The sequence below is a fragment of the Mizuhopecten yessoensis genome, unplaced genomic scaffold (assembly GCF_002113885.1).
Source record: "Mizuhopecten yessoensis strain PY_sf001 unplaced genomic scaffold, ASM211388v2 scaffold11169, whole genome shotgun sequence".
Taxonomy (NCBI): domain Eukaryota; kingdom Metazoa; phylum Mollusca; class Bivalvia; order Pectinida; family Pectinidae; genus Mizuhopecten; species Mizuhopecten yessoensis.
Window position 1 is genome coordinate 1,156,826 of NW_018408914.1, and position 18,377 is coordinate 1,175,202.

Below are 18,377 nucleotides of genomic sequence, written 5' to 3' on the forward strand. Positions count from 1 at the left end.
GAAGGGATAATGGCCGGGATGCATCATCTCCTTAACTGTCTCAATACCTACGATATAGATATATGTGGATTATCAGAACTTTGGGTGAGAGAATACCAATTATCGTTTTTCAACAGTTTTAATCATTCTGGTTATAAATGGATTGTAAAACCTGTTCATGAAGTAGACCCCTACCGCTACAAATGTAGTACAAGAGGTGGTGTGTGTTTGTTATATAAGTCGCATCTTAATGTACAAGAAATCATTATAGACAGTCCTAGAATTGTCGGGCTTGAATTACAGTCACCTAGTGGAGAATATACATGTTGGTTTTCAGTATATATGTCTGCTTCTTTACGGCTTATTGAGGTCTTTCAAGAACATATTGACATTTTAGAATCTTTATATGATGTGTACTCGGAGAAAGGTAAAGTGTTTATAATAGGTGACCTTAACGTAAAAATACGAGGCAACCGCTATCAGTTTACAGAAAACAATCGTTCTCGGTCATTCCAACAATTTCCAGATAGAACTAACATGATTTCGTTCAATGTTCAGTCTGAATGCATAGGTCCTGTATGTACATTTTACCCCGCAACGGATAACTCATCTGCAATTGATCATGCACTCATTGAGTCAAAGTCCACAGATCTTGACAATGCAAATGTTTCAGAACATTGTCCTATTGTTTGTTCAGTATGTGTACCCAAATCTTTTACGGATAGTACATCACGTTGTAACAGATATAAGTGGGAAAAAGCGTTGAATGACGGTTCAATATGTAATTATAAATGTTATGTAAAACGTTTACTGGATTGTATCACAGTACCTAATGGAAATCCATCCTTCCAAGATATAGATTGTTACTATAGCGACATATGTTCGGCCATGCTTGATAAGTATATACCCAAAAATGTATATAGAAATTGTCAAAAACCTTACTGGGATGAAAGTCTAACAACGCTTCATAATGAAATGTTACGGAAGAGATATGTGTGGATACGATCCGGAAAGCGTAGACGATATTGTCGAACAATTTCTGAATATAAAAACTGTAAAAAAGAATTTCGACGTCAACTCAGAAAATCATTTGAATCCTATATAAAAAGCCAATTTGCTGAAATTGATAGATCGGGCGAACTTGACCAGAACCTTTTCTGTCAGCTTTTCAAAAGGAACAAATCAGCCTCGAAGGTGAAACAAACTGAGCTGAAATATGAAGGGAAACTTTTCAGAGATCCCCATGATTTTATAAACGGTTGGTTTCTACACTTTCAAAATATATTTAAAAAACACGATGCTAAAGATTTTTTCTGTCATTTTCGCGACGAGATTGAAAACAGAATAAAATGTTAAAATCTAGTATTCATTCTGATGAAGACTTGATATATACAGTAGTGTATCTATACCATCGGGGTATGTTAAATATGATATATACAGTAGTGTATCTATACCATCGGGGTATGTTAAATATGATACAAACAGTAGTGTATTTATACCATCGGTCTATGTTAAATATGATATATACAGTGGTGTATATATACCATCGGTGTATGTTAAATATGATATATACAGTAGTGTATATATACCATCGGTCTATGTTAAATATGATATATACAGTAGTGTATATATACCATCGGTCTATGTTAAATATGATATATACAGTGGTGTATATATACCATCGGTGTATGTTAAATATGATATATACAGTAGTGTATATATACCATCGGTCTATGTTAAATATGATATATACAGTAGTGTATCTATACCATCGGTCTATGTCAAATATGATATATACAGTAGTGTATCTATACCTTCGGTCTATGTTAAATATGATATATACAGTAGTGTATCTATACCATCGGTCTATGTTAAATATGATATATACAGTAGTGTATCTATATCATCGGGCATGTTAAATATGATATATACAGTAGTGTATCTATACCATCGGGCATGTTAAATATGATATATACAGTAGTGTATCTATATCATCGGGCATGTTAAATATGATATATACAGTAGTGTATTTATACCATCGGTCTATGTTAAATATGATATATACAGTAGTGTATATATACCATCGGTCTATGTTAAATATGATATATACAGTAGTGTATCTATACCATCGGTCTATGTTAAATATGATATATACAGTAGCGTATCTATATCATCGGGCATGTTAAATATGATATATACAGTAGTGTATCTATACCATATCGGTATATGTTAAATATGATATATACAGTAGTGTATATATACCATCGGGGTATGTTAAATATGATATATACAGTAGTGTATCTATACCATCGGTCTATGTTAAATATGATATATACAGTAGTGTATCTATATCATCGGGCATTTTAAATATGATATATGAAGTAGTGTATCTATACCATCGGTCTATGTTAAATATGATATATACGGTAGTGTATCTATACCATCGGTGTATGTCAAATATGATATATACAGTAGCGTATCTATATCATCGGGCATGTTAAATATGATATACTCAGTGGTGTATCTATAGCATCGGGCATGTTAAATATGATATATACAGTAGTGTATATATACCATCGGTCTATGTTTAATATGATATATACAGTAGCGTATATATACCATCGGTCTATGTTAAATATGATATATACAGTAGTGTATCTATACCATCGGTCTATGTTAAATATGATATACACAGTGGTGTATCTATAGCATCGGGCATGTTAAATATGATATATACAGTAGTGTATCTATACCATATCGGTATATGTTAAATATGATATATACAGTAGTGTATCTATACCAACAGTAGTGTATCCATACCGCCAGTCGATGGAAATGTTTAATATGTATTTATCTATAATTTACCTATACTGACGTTTTGTGGTGATGCATAATGTAGGCGGTAACATATTTATACCGCTGCTCTTCGTAAATAAATAATAAAGACCTGTAGTCTATCTTAACGCCGGTCTACAAATGAACGTAATGCATTATAAAGACAATGATCTATCCATTGCGCCGTTGTTTGTTTATATCTAATGTGGACAAAGATACAGTAGTATTTATATCGCTGGTCTATGTAAATAAATAGGTTGTGATCATAGCACACATACTTCTTGTAAACGCTTGAAAATTTGACTCATTTATAAACAAACAGGTGGAAATACTGGCGACTTCACTTTCTGCTAGTCAAGGAACAAGTCATTGGTATGACAAATCACGACATGTTGCCGTCGCTACGATAGGGAAAGTTAAATATGATGTAGGCTGACCTTGACACTTGGGTTGTTGTCATAGTCATCAATGATACATTAAATATGCATAATGATTAAGTTCAAGATGCCAAATTCTAGATCAAAGTGTGGAACGCAGATTCGTTACAACTTTTTACAACTCAGGTCAGCAAAAGTATTGTGCACGACACTGCATAATGTATGTATTGGTTATGTTATTTTATGTCGCTGTATTATTTGGATAAAGTTAAGACACTATATAATGTTATCCTTGATTGTAATCGATTTGCGGAAGCAGACCATCATAAGGAGCTGACAGGAACATGAGATGTAGCAATTTGTGGCTATTCATAGATCCCTATATAAGTAGGTGCAGACTGACCTTGGGTCAGAGGTCTGGAAGATAATGGAGGAACAACGTCCTTTAATTTTTCACCAAATCAATTAAAAACAATATGTTTTTGGAGAAATGTACCCCATCTATGACTTGCCAAGTACACACAATATACTCATTGCACATAATAAAGATAATAACACGCCGTTAAATAAAACAAAAAGGCTAATTTTAATTCACATGAAGTGTTCTTGCTGTTGGTAAATTTTACAAGTCTAACAATTACTTGAAATCAGGCATTTTTTGTCCAAAGACGACAAACAAAACGATACAAAAACACATTTTGAGTATTTTTTTCTGCAAATATGGTGATACATTTATGATGGCTAAGTAGATAAAATGAATGAAAACAAAAGAAGTTATACATGTTCCCAGGATAGTTGTTCTATGTTTCTAGGAATTATTTCCGAAAATATCTGTTTAAACTTATCTAGAACTTATCCCAGAGATATTTGTATGCCTCGCTTCCTCCCCTCAAGGAATTATAAACTGCAGACCTAAGTTGATGTTAAAATGAACATTTTGACCTTAATAGTTTGTACAAATCAAAATCTCGTTCACTATCCTGGAACACACGGGGCAGCGACCTGTATGTTAGACCATCTCATAAACGTAAAAATACCGAATACAAAACAGCATTTAAAGACGTCACTCTAAGTCCTGTTTATGATCAGGCATATACATTGTGTTTTATACAATAGAACTTAAGGAAAGGGTTTGTTACAATAAATATACCATGAATCTGTAACATAAGTAAATGGTATCAAGCGATTGAGGACTACACACAAGTATTAAAGTGTTTTTGTATTGTAAAGAGACACTGACATAAACGTTCATCCCAAACAGAATGTTTTATTCCCGTTGGATCAGAATTGATGAAACTATTGAGGTCACTGTAGCCTTGCAAATCTCAAGATAAATGTAGATTTTCCTCTTTTGATCCAACGTTTCAAACGTGTCTGTACCATCCTCGAACAGTACGTAAACATCATTTCCCTCTTACCATGTTAATATAACAAACAAACCTGGTCAACAGGTACATATATTTATCAATTAAGTTCATATATCACTATCACTGTTCAATGTTCAGTTTTAGGATTGTTACATTAGCATGAAGGTGCAGCGACACAGGGACATGTTGCCATTCATTAGCTATGTCTTACGTCCGCCATAGCGGTTATAATTGACAGCTCTTTATACTTCGTGTCATATGTAGCTTTGATTTATTATATAATATTCAATTAAGAAGATGTTTGTTAGGAAGGTATGTTTCCTGCTGTAGCAGAACACAGTAGTGAGCTCTATTTATGACGTAACACCAATTTAATTACTTGTTTTGTTTTCCAACACGATTTCATGAAAGAAAAGCAATATCTATAGATTTGACGGTGTCACTGTAGCAGACGTCTAATAAGAAAGCCAAGATTTTCGAATCGGGTATTAATCTAAGTCAGTGGTATGAACAATATCTGCATTAATCTTATACATTATATCCATTTTATATGAACGCATAACTTTCAAGCGTTAGAAAATAACAATAAGCTGAATAAAAGTATGACATCAAAAGCCATCAGGTCACACGTTATTAGACACACATGTAGATGTTACACGTCTCCTCGCATCACGACAAACACATTTAAGCACACAGAGGGTTCACGCGGTACGGATCACCAGCGGTGTTTACCGTCAGCACCTATTTGGTAGGCCGGGGAATTATGTCCACACGTTTAAAATATACTGTCACTATTTAGTATGATAGCGTTTACGAAATTGCTAATATTAACTTAACAACAATATCTAACTTGATAATCACATTGCCATCGCGTTTTAACTTCAGTTCTCTGGTATATGTATCATCATACAAATGTACAAGAACAAAGCAAAACTAATATGGCTTAAGAAATGAACCAAATGAACAGCAAAACACAAAAAAATTCTTCAGAAACAAGTATTTCGTTTAATTCTTGATGCAGACATAGATTTGAAGAGATGAAACAGCCTTACTAGCAACATTTCGATTCATGTCACGGACTGAGTTAGGAATTATTAGATTTCTATCTCCTCTGAGGATACCCCCAAGGGATCACCTTTAACAGTAGTGATTACAAACCAGCACTGTTCATGCATTGAGGACGTGATATGACTCGGATCTAACCTAGACTTACATGGCCATGTCGTCAATGAAGCACGTTAACCTTTCTGAAACACATGGTCGTATTAACCTTTTACATAGTTTTCCATAACTGCGTTTATTCGATAAAAAGTTTGAAAAAACGGTTTTGTTGAAATTTAGGTTGTCTGCTAAAGTGCTTAATCGAAAAGGATAAATCAATATATTTTTAATTTGTTATTTTAATTTATATCAGCAAAACTTATTTAACGTGGTTATACAAAACAGGAACAGTTTGATACGCTGTCTAATGGGGCCGTCACACCATAACGTTCTGATCAGCGTTCTATGACATTTGAGGAAACGTTGGTAATCGTCAGTGGTCGCTGGTATAGCGACAGAAGGGCGTTGTGTGAACGCTGATGAACGTTGGTAATCGGCGGTGATCAGCGGAGAACGCTGATATGAAAATAAAGTTTTGAACATGCACAAAAAGTTCTCATGGATACCAGCGGTCTTGAACGTTTAACTTTAAACGCTGGAGAACGCTGGAGAGCGTTCGTGGAACGTTGTACTAGTCACATACCAGATGTGTCCACCTCACCCTAGAACACTCGAAACTGGAACGATTAAACATTCTTAGAACGCTGGCCAGAACGTTGGTGTGACGGACCCTAAAGCAAAGCTTTTCAAAGACAAATAACTCCACTCTACCTGTGCTGTGGTATTCCTAGTAGAAACACACTTATAACCATTTGGAATCCGGCTATTGCGTAGGTCAGACACAGAAGACAGTATAACCATTTTTGATATGTTCCAAACTCTCCAACAGTTTTCAATATCACGTCAAATTGCATCACTTTAAGCACACTTGTTTGTTGATATTGCTGCCGATGTTGTTAAATGGCGATGCAGTAATACGTTTTATTAGGTGCAAGTATATGTCCTGTACACATTCTTAGAAGTTTGCACCGTGCTGCTACACAACACTGTCCATAGGGCGTTTGTCTACACGGCAGTCCTACCTTACTGCGGTCACACTACAACATAAAACATTACCTCGCATACCAACTGTTTTTATTTGATATATTGTGACCATAAACACTATTTTGTTTGTTACATTAGAAAATAATGATACTGTCATTGTGGTATTGTCACGATCGTATTGTGACATGTTGACAACATCATGGAATGATATAATTTCAACCACCAACAGGAATATGATACCATACGGATTGCCACATGTGGTGCAAGAAACAGTAACCCTTGTCTCATCGCCACTTTTATTTGGTGGGAGCTCAAAACGTCTTTTTCTTGGTATGTAATTGGTTCGCTTTTCATATCATTCTATTATATTTTTTTTTTACTACATGGAGCACAGAAAAAACAACGAATTTTAGTCAAATTGGTATTGGAGGTCGCAATAACTTCTAACAACAGAGGCACGCATCAAGATCTGCGTCAACTTTATTAGTTATATCTGGGTTAGGAGGGATCTACGGGCTCACTGGTCTATAAAAACCAAAGGGGCCTATGAGCCAGAGATAACGAATTTGTCACCCTGACAATCTTTTATTACTTTTTTTCCTGTAAAGGTACTATATAAGTCACTTTGTGAGTTTGAGTTGTACTTGACTGCTACCAAAATAGCCCCTACCGGACACCTTTTCGGCAATATTTCGGACAAAACACTACCATCTTTCTAATAAGCACCCTAGAGGCCCACTCATTGCCTGTTTCGTTGAATTTACTGTCAATTAAGCAGACTATTTCATCATGAGAAGAATTGGCACACATCGAACGCTTGTGTATGTGTCGGTCGCCATCTTTGTTGTTATGAAGATTATTTTTTTTTGAGTAATCTCCCCTCGCACGTGCTTATATAGACCCCGACAGAGGTGGGTCTATAGAAATATAGACCTCGGCAAGATATCCAATCAGAAAGAGTGTGACAAATATATATAGGAGATCAATCCTTACGTGAGCAGAAGTGAGACTAATTACGACAAACGTTAACACTTACGTAATTCATAACGTTTAACCACATAGATACTAGCCTTAACATGACTGTATGGTTATAGATGAGAGGATGTTACACATGATATGTTACAGAGATATTAAAACATCGGGATGATATAGTGTTGACTGTTACACAGAGTCTGTACTATACTGATTACAACAACAAGTTTATGTTATTGGGACTGCGATATAGTTGCTTTATCATTATTATTATACTTCATCTACAAAGCAGCGTGTCTGATTGCATTATATTAATCACATGACGAGGATATAAAACCTCGTGTCTTTCTCGCGCGCTCGAGTTTTTTTGTAACTTTACCTTTTTCTGAACTTATTGCTTATTCGGCAAGAGCTACCACAAACAGGTTCCTTGTTGCTGCAGCAGATGACAGTTATGGTGTGTCAATCTTTCTATTTACATATTGTTTGATTGCCCTTGTGGTAGGGAAACATGATTCTTTGTTCCCCTCGATTAATCATGTTTCACTCAGGCTTCGCCTTCGTATTACATGGTTAAAGTCTGAGAAGCAAAGAACTGTTTCCCCTTAACACGTGCAATATATGTATATCATAAGGGCTATAACACAATAGCAATTAAATAGAGGAATATAACATACAAATCACAATCGTGATGGGCCATGAATTGCTATCTTTGGTCACGGTCGAACGTCTTCAAAAACATGATTGCAAATTACACCATTTTTTTTATTCAAAACTACTAGGCGTCATTTGAAAATGCGGGTATGTATATCTCGTTAAATCTCGCACCAATGATCATATTTGATCATGCTAAAAAAAATCAACCTTTGTAACTTTTTATCATTTTCTGTGAACATTTGGATTAGCGTTACACATGAAGAGTAAATCAGCGATACCAAGTACATATCAGAATCTCTCAGGCCTAACGACGCTGTCTGCTGTTGTTGAAATAATCTGATTTGAGGTGACGATGTCATGATTTTTATCAGTTATTTTTTGGAAAGTATTAAACACGTTGTATTAAAAATGAAGAAAAGACATGATAAAAAACAGTATGAATTTTAAAGTGATAGGAAAGTTGAAAATGAATAGTATGTGGTGAGTAGGGGATATTATCTTGTATCAGGTAGGCCTACTGAAAGACAACATACGACACAAGTGTTTCATCCTTCGTTTTTCTTGTAGTACAGTTTTGTATATCATGATTTATACCATCATAAAAATAGTCCCAGACCCATCGTACGTAATGATTTAACAACATATTGATTCTAGAGTTTTGATATTCTCTAGTTTTGGTTAAAATTCTGTTGTATAGTCCTTGGTGCACCCCCTTCAGACCTCTAAGGTGATATTTTAAACTCCTGGTACCACCTCTATGGACCTCTCTAGTTCAGAGATCCCTCAGTATCTCCCATATATAAAGCTTTTCTGTCCAGGACATTTAGTGTCGTTTGATGTCATGATGACAAAAAAAAAAAAAAATCTTTCTCCAAAGTTCTGAGTAGAGATTAAAGTTCTATAATCTGTATTGACTAAAACCTCCCAGTAATTGTAAGCGATATCGTTTAATAATTTGACACATATTGGTATTTCGTTTTAAAAAAATGTTAGATTTACCACTGTTTATACTTCAATGATATGTACAATGTAAATTGTGTCAAAAATATGTTAATTTTGACAATTACATTTCAGTTATGAAAATTAAATGTAAGTTTTCGACAATAGTACGTACAGTAATTTATTACAATACTATTTAAGTAATGACAATAAATGCGTGTTATGACATCAATATGGCGAATACGACATTAATCAATCAAACAAATATTTTCTTTTTTCAAATAGGCAATAAACATTCATTTTTATTTTATCAATTGCAGATTTTAAGCACTTTGTTCCTGCAAGTGCCTAAAATAACAAAATTAATGCAAAGTACAATAACTAACTGTCGATTTATATTTAATAACATATGATTACAACCCAGAGTTACACCATTTCATTCCGCAATCAATGTCCCCTCTAAGATATTCCGTCTTTTCGTATTGCTCTTGTGAGCAGGTATTGATTTTTACGTCATTTGTTTGTGAGAGTAACGGGATCACTTTGTGAGAAAACGGCGTAATTTTCTCACACAAACCAATGACCTTACAATCAATACCTGCTCACAAGAGAAGATAACTCGGGACAGCTTTTGTTTAGCAACCGACTCTAAAATGACTATAAATGGTTCTTTGATTTAAAATTATTATTTTTTATCAGAAATGTCACATTAATTTTGATTAAGCTCCATGTTTTTAAGCCGAGGGCACATCAATTCTACATACCATTGCTCGCAAAGTAATATGTACAGCAAGGTGATTGTTTTAATTTCACTCGCCTTATATATTATTTTCTTAAATGAAAAATGGATATTTCACACTAAAGTTATTAAAGAAGGACGCACCACAACTGATGCAAACCAATGTACTTTCAAGATTTTATCAAATTAAAATTCACATAAAAATATGTCTACATAAAGATTACGACGAGTTTTGTCTGTTCGCGTCTTCATCACGCTGAAAATAAAGTTATTATTACACCTCATGTGTATATGACATTATACAGTAAACCCTAAGCTCCATCAAAGAAGATACGCTCCTGTCGTAAGTAAATCTGAAGTTAAACATTACCGTAGATACATGTATATATATATATACTGCTTGACGTCAGAATCTGGGTCATGTAAAAGAAGATGAAATATATGTGACTTTGACATTTCTTGGTTACACTGTCTGTAGCCTAACCTCATTGTGATTTCTACTCGTTTAATAGTTGATGATTATATTGAGACACCAAACATGATGCCTCATGTTTACTGTAAAACGTCTATTGACGCCACGTTGTCAGGGGAATCGATATTTAACAAGGTGACAGTAATTATTTACTTTACGATTGCAAAGAGTAACCACCAGTTTTCCTCAATTAAACATTCTTAAAGTGAAAATGCAGATCAACCTAAGGCGAACATATTGGCATGAAGTTATGTCAGTAGCAGGTTATGCGGTGGGTACTTTTCAATTCTGTGGGTTTCCCGTTATTCCACTCATTTATATACCTATATTGGACATGTAAATGATCATTTTGAACTTTTGAAGGTTATTCAGTCTTTCATACAATATAAATACAAATAATACAAAAGATGTTAATAGTTGATAATAAAGCCATTTAAACTGTTTAACCTAGTTTTAAATGGGCTCAATATAGTTTACTAACTAACCTGTAATTTGGAATTCCAAGTAAAAACACGTTTATTCCCATATGGAACGCCGCAACGCCGTTGACCAAACATAACAGCAGAAAAACACATTTCTGATAAAATCCAAATTCTCCAATAATGACAAGAATTTCTTCGAATTTCTTCATTTTGAAATTATCTAACGAGCAAAAGTATTAAGGCATACATACATGCTGTTATATAAATATATACGGGCAACACACAGCAAAGATTATTCACCACACTACAAATGACATTCTTTTAAAACCCACGTGCGTGTGCATTGGACGTCAGCTCCAAGGGCAAAGATAGCATATGCACAGAAAAAGAACAAAAACGTTCAAAGTATAAGAACTTTGACCTTTCCAAGTGTGTTGTTATTGTTAGCTGCACTTAAATGCAACGATGAGGAATAACCAGGATTGTATTTGTGATTATACTGAGGAAAATGTGTGCACTTCTGTGCAACAATCACTAAGCTGATTTATACAAAGTTCATATAGATATATTTTTATTACATACGGTACACGAAGACCCCAAATTTTATCCTGTAACTCCTTAAATATAAATATATATGTGTATACTGATTTGGATTTAATGTTGAACCTAGAATTGAAAACGAATTTGAATTATTTGAACTGAATCAGAAGTATAAGCTGGAACTTGTAATTTAATACATGTAGTAATATAGTTCGATTCGACTACTAAGTAAACCTACTTACTATCAAACAAAAAACCCTGTGTAAAACAGAAAGACCCACAGGTCATTCCCAAATCGACTTTACAGGAGCATGGCAACGTAGAAAAATCGACTTGGTTCTTACATCATTTAAAAAATATATGCGTATCATTTACAAGAAAGACAAGTAGTGAGATCGCAATAAATGTTTAGTGATCATTACCTCGGTTCTAGAATTAGGCGTAATGTGTTATTGATCATTTTATTGATGACTTTCTTTTAGGCAAACCAAAATACTACATCTGCTTAACCTATACAGCATGGAACCGGATAACGTTCGCGTCGAAATGTCTTCCGTGTTGAAAATTTCCCTGTGCTCAGGTATGAGAACACTCCGTCTACCCTCTCCCGCCGATAGTAACATCATATATTTTCTTCATCAAGTGAATTTACTTAAAACCTACTGCCATATCTCATTACTTTCTAGCCTCAAAATATTTGCTCAATCAGTATATATGTGGATTCGCCAACATTACTGTAAACATTAAACATTAAAAAAAATACCAGCATAGTAAGAACGGGTTATAAGCTTGTTAAGGATTTTCTAAACGAATTAGTTATCGTAGCTTCCTAAATGACCACCAGCTACTTGTCTCTCATTAGATATTTTGCTATGGTTTAGTATAGAGATTGTTTAAGTCTTTACATTGCTTTTCGTTTTAAATTAATAAAAGGACATTCTAAAAAGTAAAAAGACAAGTTTGATTTCCTAACATTTAATTAAGAACATTTAGACTACATGTTTTACATGAAAAAGCTTATACGCCAACATAATGATAAACCATTGTTGGTTACTTATATACCGGTATCTATGTCGGAGCAAATTAACAAGCTTACGTGCACAAAACATGCAGAGGTAGGATAGTAAACCCTTGCACCGTTTATATTAATAATTTTACTACATTTCTTTACTTGTTTTTAATAACCTTTAAAACGCACATGAAAACAAACAAAAAAGACAATAAAGCTTTCATATGATTATTGATTAATCTTTCTAGAACGTCGATTTGAATCCTGATCGTGGTACAACTTGTAAACTGTAAAGGCATGCTACAATGTACGTACCGTCTGATGTAATAACGGCTAACATTTGATTGACTGTACAGATATTCACAAACTTCACGAACAGGATATCATATTTCCACCATCATCTGATTGTTAATCGGTTCGTTGATACGTAACAAACATAATAGGAACGATATTGCTATAAGAGTAATATTATTCAGAAGTATGGCAAATGTTGGGATTCGTTCGCGATTTAATAAACATGGAAATCAAATTATTGGAATCGGAGCCTTCATTTATATTTCGAAAACTTAATACCAGGTTTTTCCGCAAGTATGTGTATGTATTTGGTATAATGATGTGAATTGAAACACTGATCGACTTAACAATAACGTGTTTTAATCATTTTAATATACAATAATAATGCGTTCCCCGGCACTTAAATGTTTTATTCGGATCAAATACGACTTGACACAACATGTGACTTGGTATTTTACAGAGATTCTAAAACACAAACATGAATTTATTATTATTAGTTCATAGGCCATCACCTTTGCTATGGAAACCTTTCTTTTTTTGTATGACATTTTATTTCAAATACACATATGTACCAGAACAACAACAAGTATCAACAAACCATATATCGAACTTAAAATTTATAAAACTAAGGCAAAAGATGAACAAAGGAAACATTAACATGGAGACTTTTGTAAAAAGTACACGATGAATAAGAACAGGTGTTCCGGAAGGGTAAGCGTCCCCTGCTTCGCCGACGACACTTCAAATAGATATAGGACAAATGCAAGTAATGTCACGTCATCACGTCGAGAGTTCGGGTAGTTACAATGAAATAGCAAGGCACTCTTATGAGTAAAATCACAAACATTGTAAATATAGTTTGAATTAGCATATTAAGTTCGGGAATATCCGGTGATCCTTGTAGAAATATAGCGATATTGTTTTAAAGGTCATAACTAAAGCATATATAGTAAAGAAAGCAGGTCAGTTGTCGGGACGACAGATCAAAAGGCTGGGTAATATATGCATGACAACACATCGTTTGTGTATTCTAACCTTTAAAAGCTAAATGAAAAATAGTTCAAACACTTTTTTCTGTTCTTGTTTGCATTTATGTAAAGTAAACAAACGTTAAAACACAACGAAATGCTTGTAGTTGGTCCTCAAACCTACAAGATTGATATTACACAATAATCTATGGAGTAGAACATCCTATAAACAGAAATTTCCTAAACTGATTGAAGTATTCAACAAAAAAATATTTGACGTCATAATTTCGCTAGGTTATGCTGGAAAAATAAATTAGATATGACAAAACGTTTACCACAAAACATTTGGCGGTAACACAATCCGTTAACTTGTATCCTTGTTGGTAGCCAGTGACTAACGTAATTTGTGTTTCCTATCGTTTTTACAATTGATGAGAAATTTTAGACACAACACTTCGCCAGAACACGTCCATCGTCATTGAGTCCTCTAAAGAATTAAATTTTCACCAAAAGGCAGTTTTAAATATGACCATCTTCTATTCGTGTGTGTTTTTCAAATACAAATTGTATAAAATGTTCACCAAAAGCAGCCAAAGTTTGATACTAAACATGCATTGAAAATATGAATTATGTAAATTTCTGGAAAAAACCCCATTATCCTGTCCTTTTCGGAGTGTTTCAGTTACATTGTATGTCAGTTATGTTCGTGCCTTTGATTTTGCTATGACATATTCCAGGGGTGCAGAGAGAGAAAGTGAGTGTTAATCTTGGATATCGAGGTTGCATAGTTCGAAGAACGAACACGCAATTTTCCGTATGGAATACCACAACAAAAAATGTCTTTCTTGATAAATTCGAATTATCCAAAAAGGACTAAAATTTCCTCGAACTTCTTCATTTTAAAAATTACTTATATCACATAATATGTTTTTTTTGGTACGCTAGGATGACATACATGTGTTCGTATATGATATCCAAATGGGAGCAAAATATCGTTAGGATTGATTAACACCTTCCGAATGACAATAAAATGCAGATGTAAGCGCGCGGGACATCACTACCCAGGGTTATGATAATGTTTGGGCAAAACAAGGACAAAAATGTTCGAAAGGAAAGTGCAATCAATTTCAAAAATATTTTTTTTTGTTTTTATTCCAAGAAAAATTATTGTAAGAAACACGTTGAAAAAGGAAGCAACATTAGCATCATTTAGGTTGGTGACACAGAGAGCAAAACAAAGTAAACATGATACTACAGCATAGGATTAATAGAATATTCCCCTACTTTGAGGGTGTGACAGAGAAATCTCCAGCCCGAAGGATGACGCTTTGAGGTTGTCTAACCCAAGGCTCTGCCGAGGGTTAAACAAACCAAAAAATTTACCCCGAGGGCTTGAGATTTCTCTGTTACACCCTTAAGGTAGGGGATGATTATTTTTCTCCCATCGTATTATTTCAGTCACAACTCTCCCGACAGAAGTTTAAACAAAAACACATGTGAGTGATATCGTCAATCACTTTTTATGACGTCACAATTACCGTTGACACATTTTGATGACGTCACAATTGAACACGTGCTAATCGACACAAGGCTATCTCCCCATAGAGGGTGACAAGCTGATATTTCCCGGGTAAACCGGGAGACACAACTGTGAAGGATTGGAGAAAATTGGGTCAATTTAAGAATCATCAGTGGTAGAAGAGGTCAACGGGATAAGGATGTCTGAAATGTTCCGATATATATAGGAATACAGTGATAGGGGAGAATGTCTGTACAACCCTATATAACGTTACAGATGTATAACCTCTTGTTACAAGGGATACTTTATTCTTGAACTCATGTCTCATGTAAACCGTGCTTGAATGTAATCCAACAGTAGACACAGAAAGTCCAACAGCAGTAACAACCGACTTGCTGCCTTAAATAAAGTACGAAGTGAGAAGTGAGGAAGAAATGTTTTATTGAATCACGTATTAAAACAGTAATAATGATTCAAAGTACTTCTCTTCACATATTAAAACAGTTATAATGATTCAAAGTACTTCTCTTCACGTATCAAAACAGTAATAATGATTCACAGTACTTCTCTTCACGTATTAAAACGGTAATAATGATTCAAAGTACTTCTCTTCACGTATTGAAACAGTAATAATGATTCAAAGTACTTCTCCTCACGTATTAAAACAGTAATAATGATTCAAAGTACTTCTCTTCACGTATCAAAACAGTAATAATGATTCAAAGTACTTCTCTTCACGTATTAGAACAGTAATAATGATTCAACGTACTTCTCTGCACGTATCAAAACAGTAATAATGATTCAAAGTACTTCTCTTCACGTATCAAAACAGTAATAATGATTCAAAGTACTTCTCCTCGCGTATCAAAACAGTAATAATGATTCAAAGTACTTCTCTTCACTATCAAAACAGTAATAATGATTCAAAGTACTTCTCCTCACGTATTAAAACAGTAATAATGATTCAAAGTACTTTTCTTCACGAATTAAAACAGTAATAATGATTCAAAGTACTTCTCCTCACGTATTAAAACAGTAATAATGATTCAAAGTACCTCTCTTCACGTATTAAAACAGTAATACTGATTCAACGTACTTCTCTTCACGTATCAAAACAGTAATAATGATTCAACGTACTTCTCTTCACGAATTAAAACAGTAATAATGATTCAAAGTACTTCTCCTCGCGTATTAAAACAGTAATAATGATTCAAAGTACTTCTCTTCACGTATTAAAACAGTAATACTGATTCAACGTACTTCTCTTCACGTATCAAAACAGTAATAATGATTCAACGTACTTCTCTTCACATATTAAAAATGTAATAATGATTCAACGTACTTCTCTTCACGTATTAAAACAATAATAATGATTCAAAGTACTTCTCCTCACGTATCAAAACAGTAATAATGATTCAAAGTACTTCTCTTCACGTACATTGTATTAAAACAGTAATAATGATTCAAAGAACTTCTCCTCACGTATCAAAACAGTAATAATGATTCAAAGTACTTCTCTTCACGTATTAAAAATGTAAAAATGATTCAACGTACTTCTCTTTACGTATTAAAAATGTAATAATGATTCAACGTACTTCTCTTCACGTATTAAAACAGAAATAATGATTCAAAGTACTTCTCTTCACGTACAATGTATTAAAACAGTAATAATGATTCAAAGTACTTCTCTTCACGTATTAAAACTGTAATAATGATTCAACGTACTTCTCTTCACGTATCAAAACAGTAATAATGATTCAAAGTACTTCTCTTCACGTATTTAAACAGTAATAATGATTCAGAGTACTTCTCCTCACGTATTAAAACAGTAATAATGGTTCACAGTACTTCTCCTCACGTATTAAAACGGTAATAATGATTCAAAGTACTTCTCTTCACCTATTAAAACAGTAATAATGATTCAAAGTACTTCTCTTCACGTATTAAAACAGTAATAATGATTCAAAGTACTTCTCTTCACGTATTAAAACAGTAATAATGATTCAAAGTACTTCTCTTCACGTATTAAAACAGTAATAATGATTCAAAGTACTTCTCCTCACGTATTAAAACAGTAAGAATGATTCAACGTACTTTTCTTCACGTATCAAAACAGTAATAATGATTCAAAGTACTTCTCCTCACGTATTAAAACAGTAAGAATGATTCAACGTACTTCTCCTCACGTATCAAAACAGTAATAATGATTCAAAGTACTTCTCTTTACGTATTAAAACAGTAATAATGATTCAAAGTACTTCTCGTCACGTATTAAAACAGTAATAATGATTCAAAGTACTGTAACGGATGCGTGCCTACAGTTCGTTACCAAGTTCTTTCTTGGACCCAGTCATTGTTGTAACAAACAAGTGCCGACAATATATACAAAATAACGGCCGTCTTTCTGACTCAAATAACTATTACCTAATCTACACCCGGTAGATATTTTATATTAATATACCTCTAACACTAATATAGTCAAAAAGCCAACTAAAACAACTGTATCACAATATATCCGTCACCCTGTATCAACAGTAAATAGCCCCTTACTGCGACACCCGTGACTGTGTACACCCTTTACCGCGACACACCTTGACCACGTCACCCTTTACCGCGACTGCCGTTTGACCAAGTCACCCTATAGCTAGCCACTATAAAACCTATGCCTTGGTAAACCCTGTGTCTTGGTACCTGACACCCTGTATCAACAGTACGTCGCCCTGTACTGTGATACCCTGTGACTATGCACACTATACTGTAACACAATTTATTTTGACCATGTACTATAAAGGAATACAGTGGAACCCTAGCTTATGCAGCTAGGCCCAAACTTATACAGCTTGGTCACTGATTACCTTTTTAGAGTTGTTCCTTCTTCTTCGACCGCCAGAGCAAGAGAAGCTTTTCATCTGATGGAACCTCTATTTATATACCTAGCCATCCAATGAAATGCCTTCTTTCATTAGCCAATCAAAACTACTCTTACTTCCTAATTACAAAGAAATAACTAAAGCAAGTCTATACTAACGATCATTTATTGAACAATGTAATTAACAAAGAATCAACCGCTTCATTACCCACGCCTCTGATTCAATGCGTCCCGCATTCACAGTAAGTAAAAGAGCAAATGTATATTTTTGTTT

The 18,377-nt window shown here is 34.1% G+C and overlaps 1 protein-coding gene across 2 annotated transcripts in view; it reads right to left on the reverse strand.

Moving 5' to 3' along the window:
* The window catches only part of LOC110467282 (organic cation transporter protein-like), a 44,386-nt gene that overhangs the window by 21,447 nt on the left and 4,562 nt on the right, over positions 1-18,377 (reverse strand). The window contains exon 1 of one of the 2 annotated variants that reach the window (XM_021524345.1): positions 6,431-6,748. The exons of the other annotated variant lie outside the window; for it this stretch is intronic. Coding sequence (XP_021380020.1) covers positions 6,431-6,573 — 143 coding nt within the window. The 5' untranslated portion in view covers positions 6,574-6,748. Of the gene's footprint in view, positions 1-6,430; positions 6,749-18,377 lie in introns of those variants that run through there. 2 annotated transcript variants of the gene reach the window in all.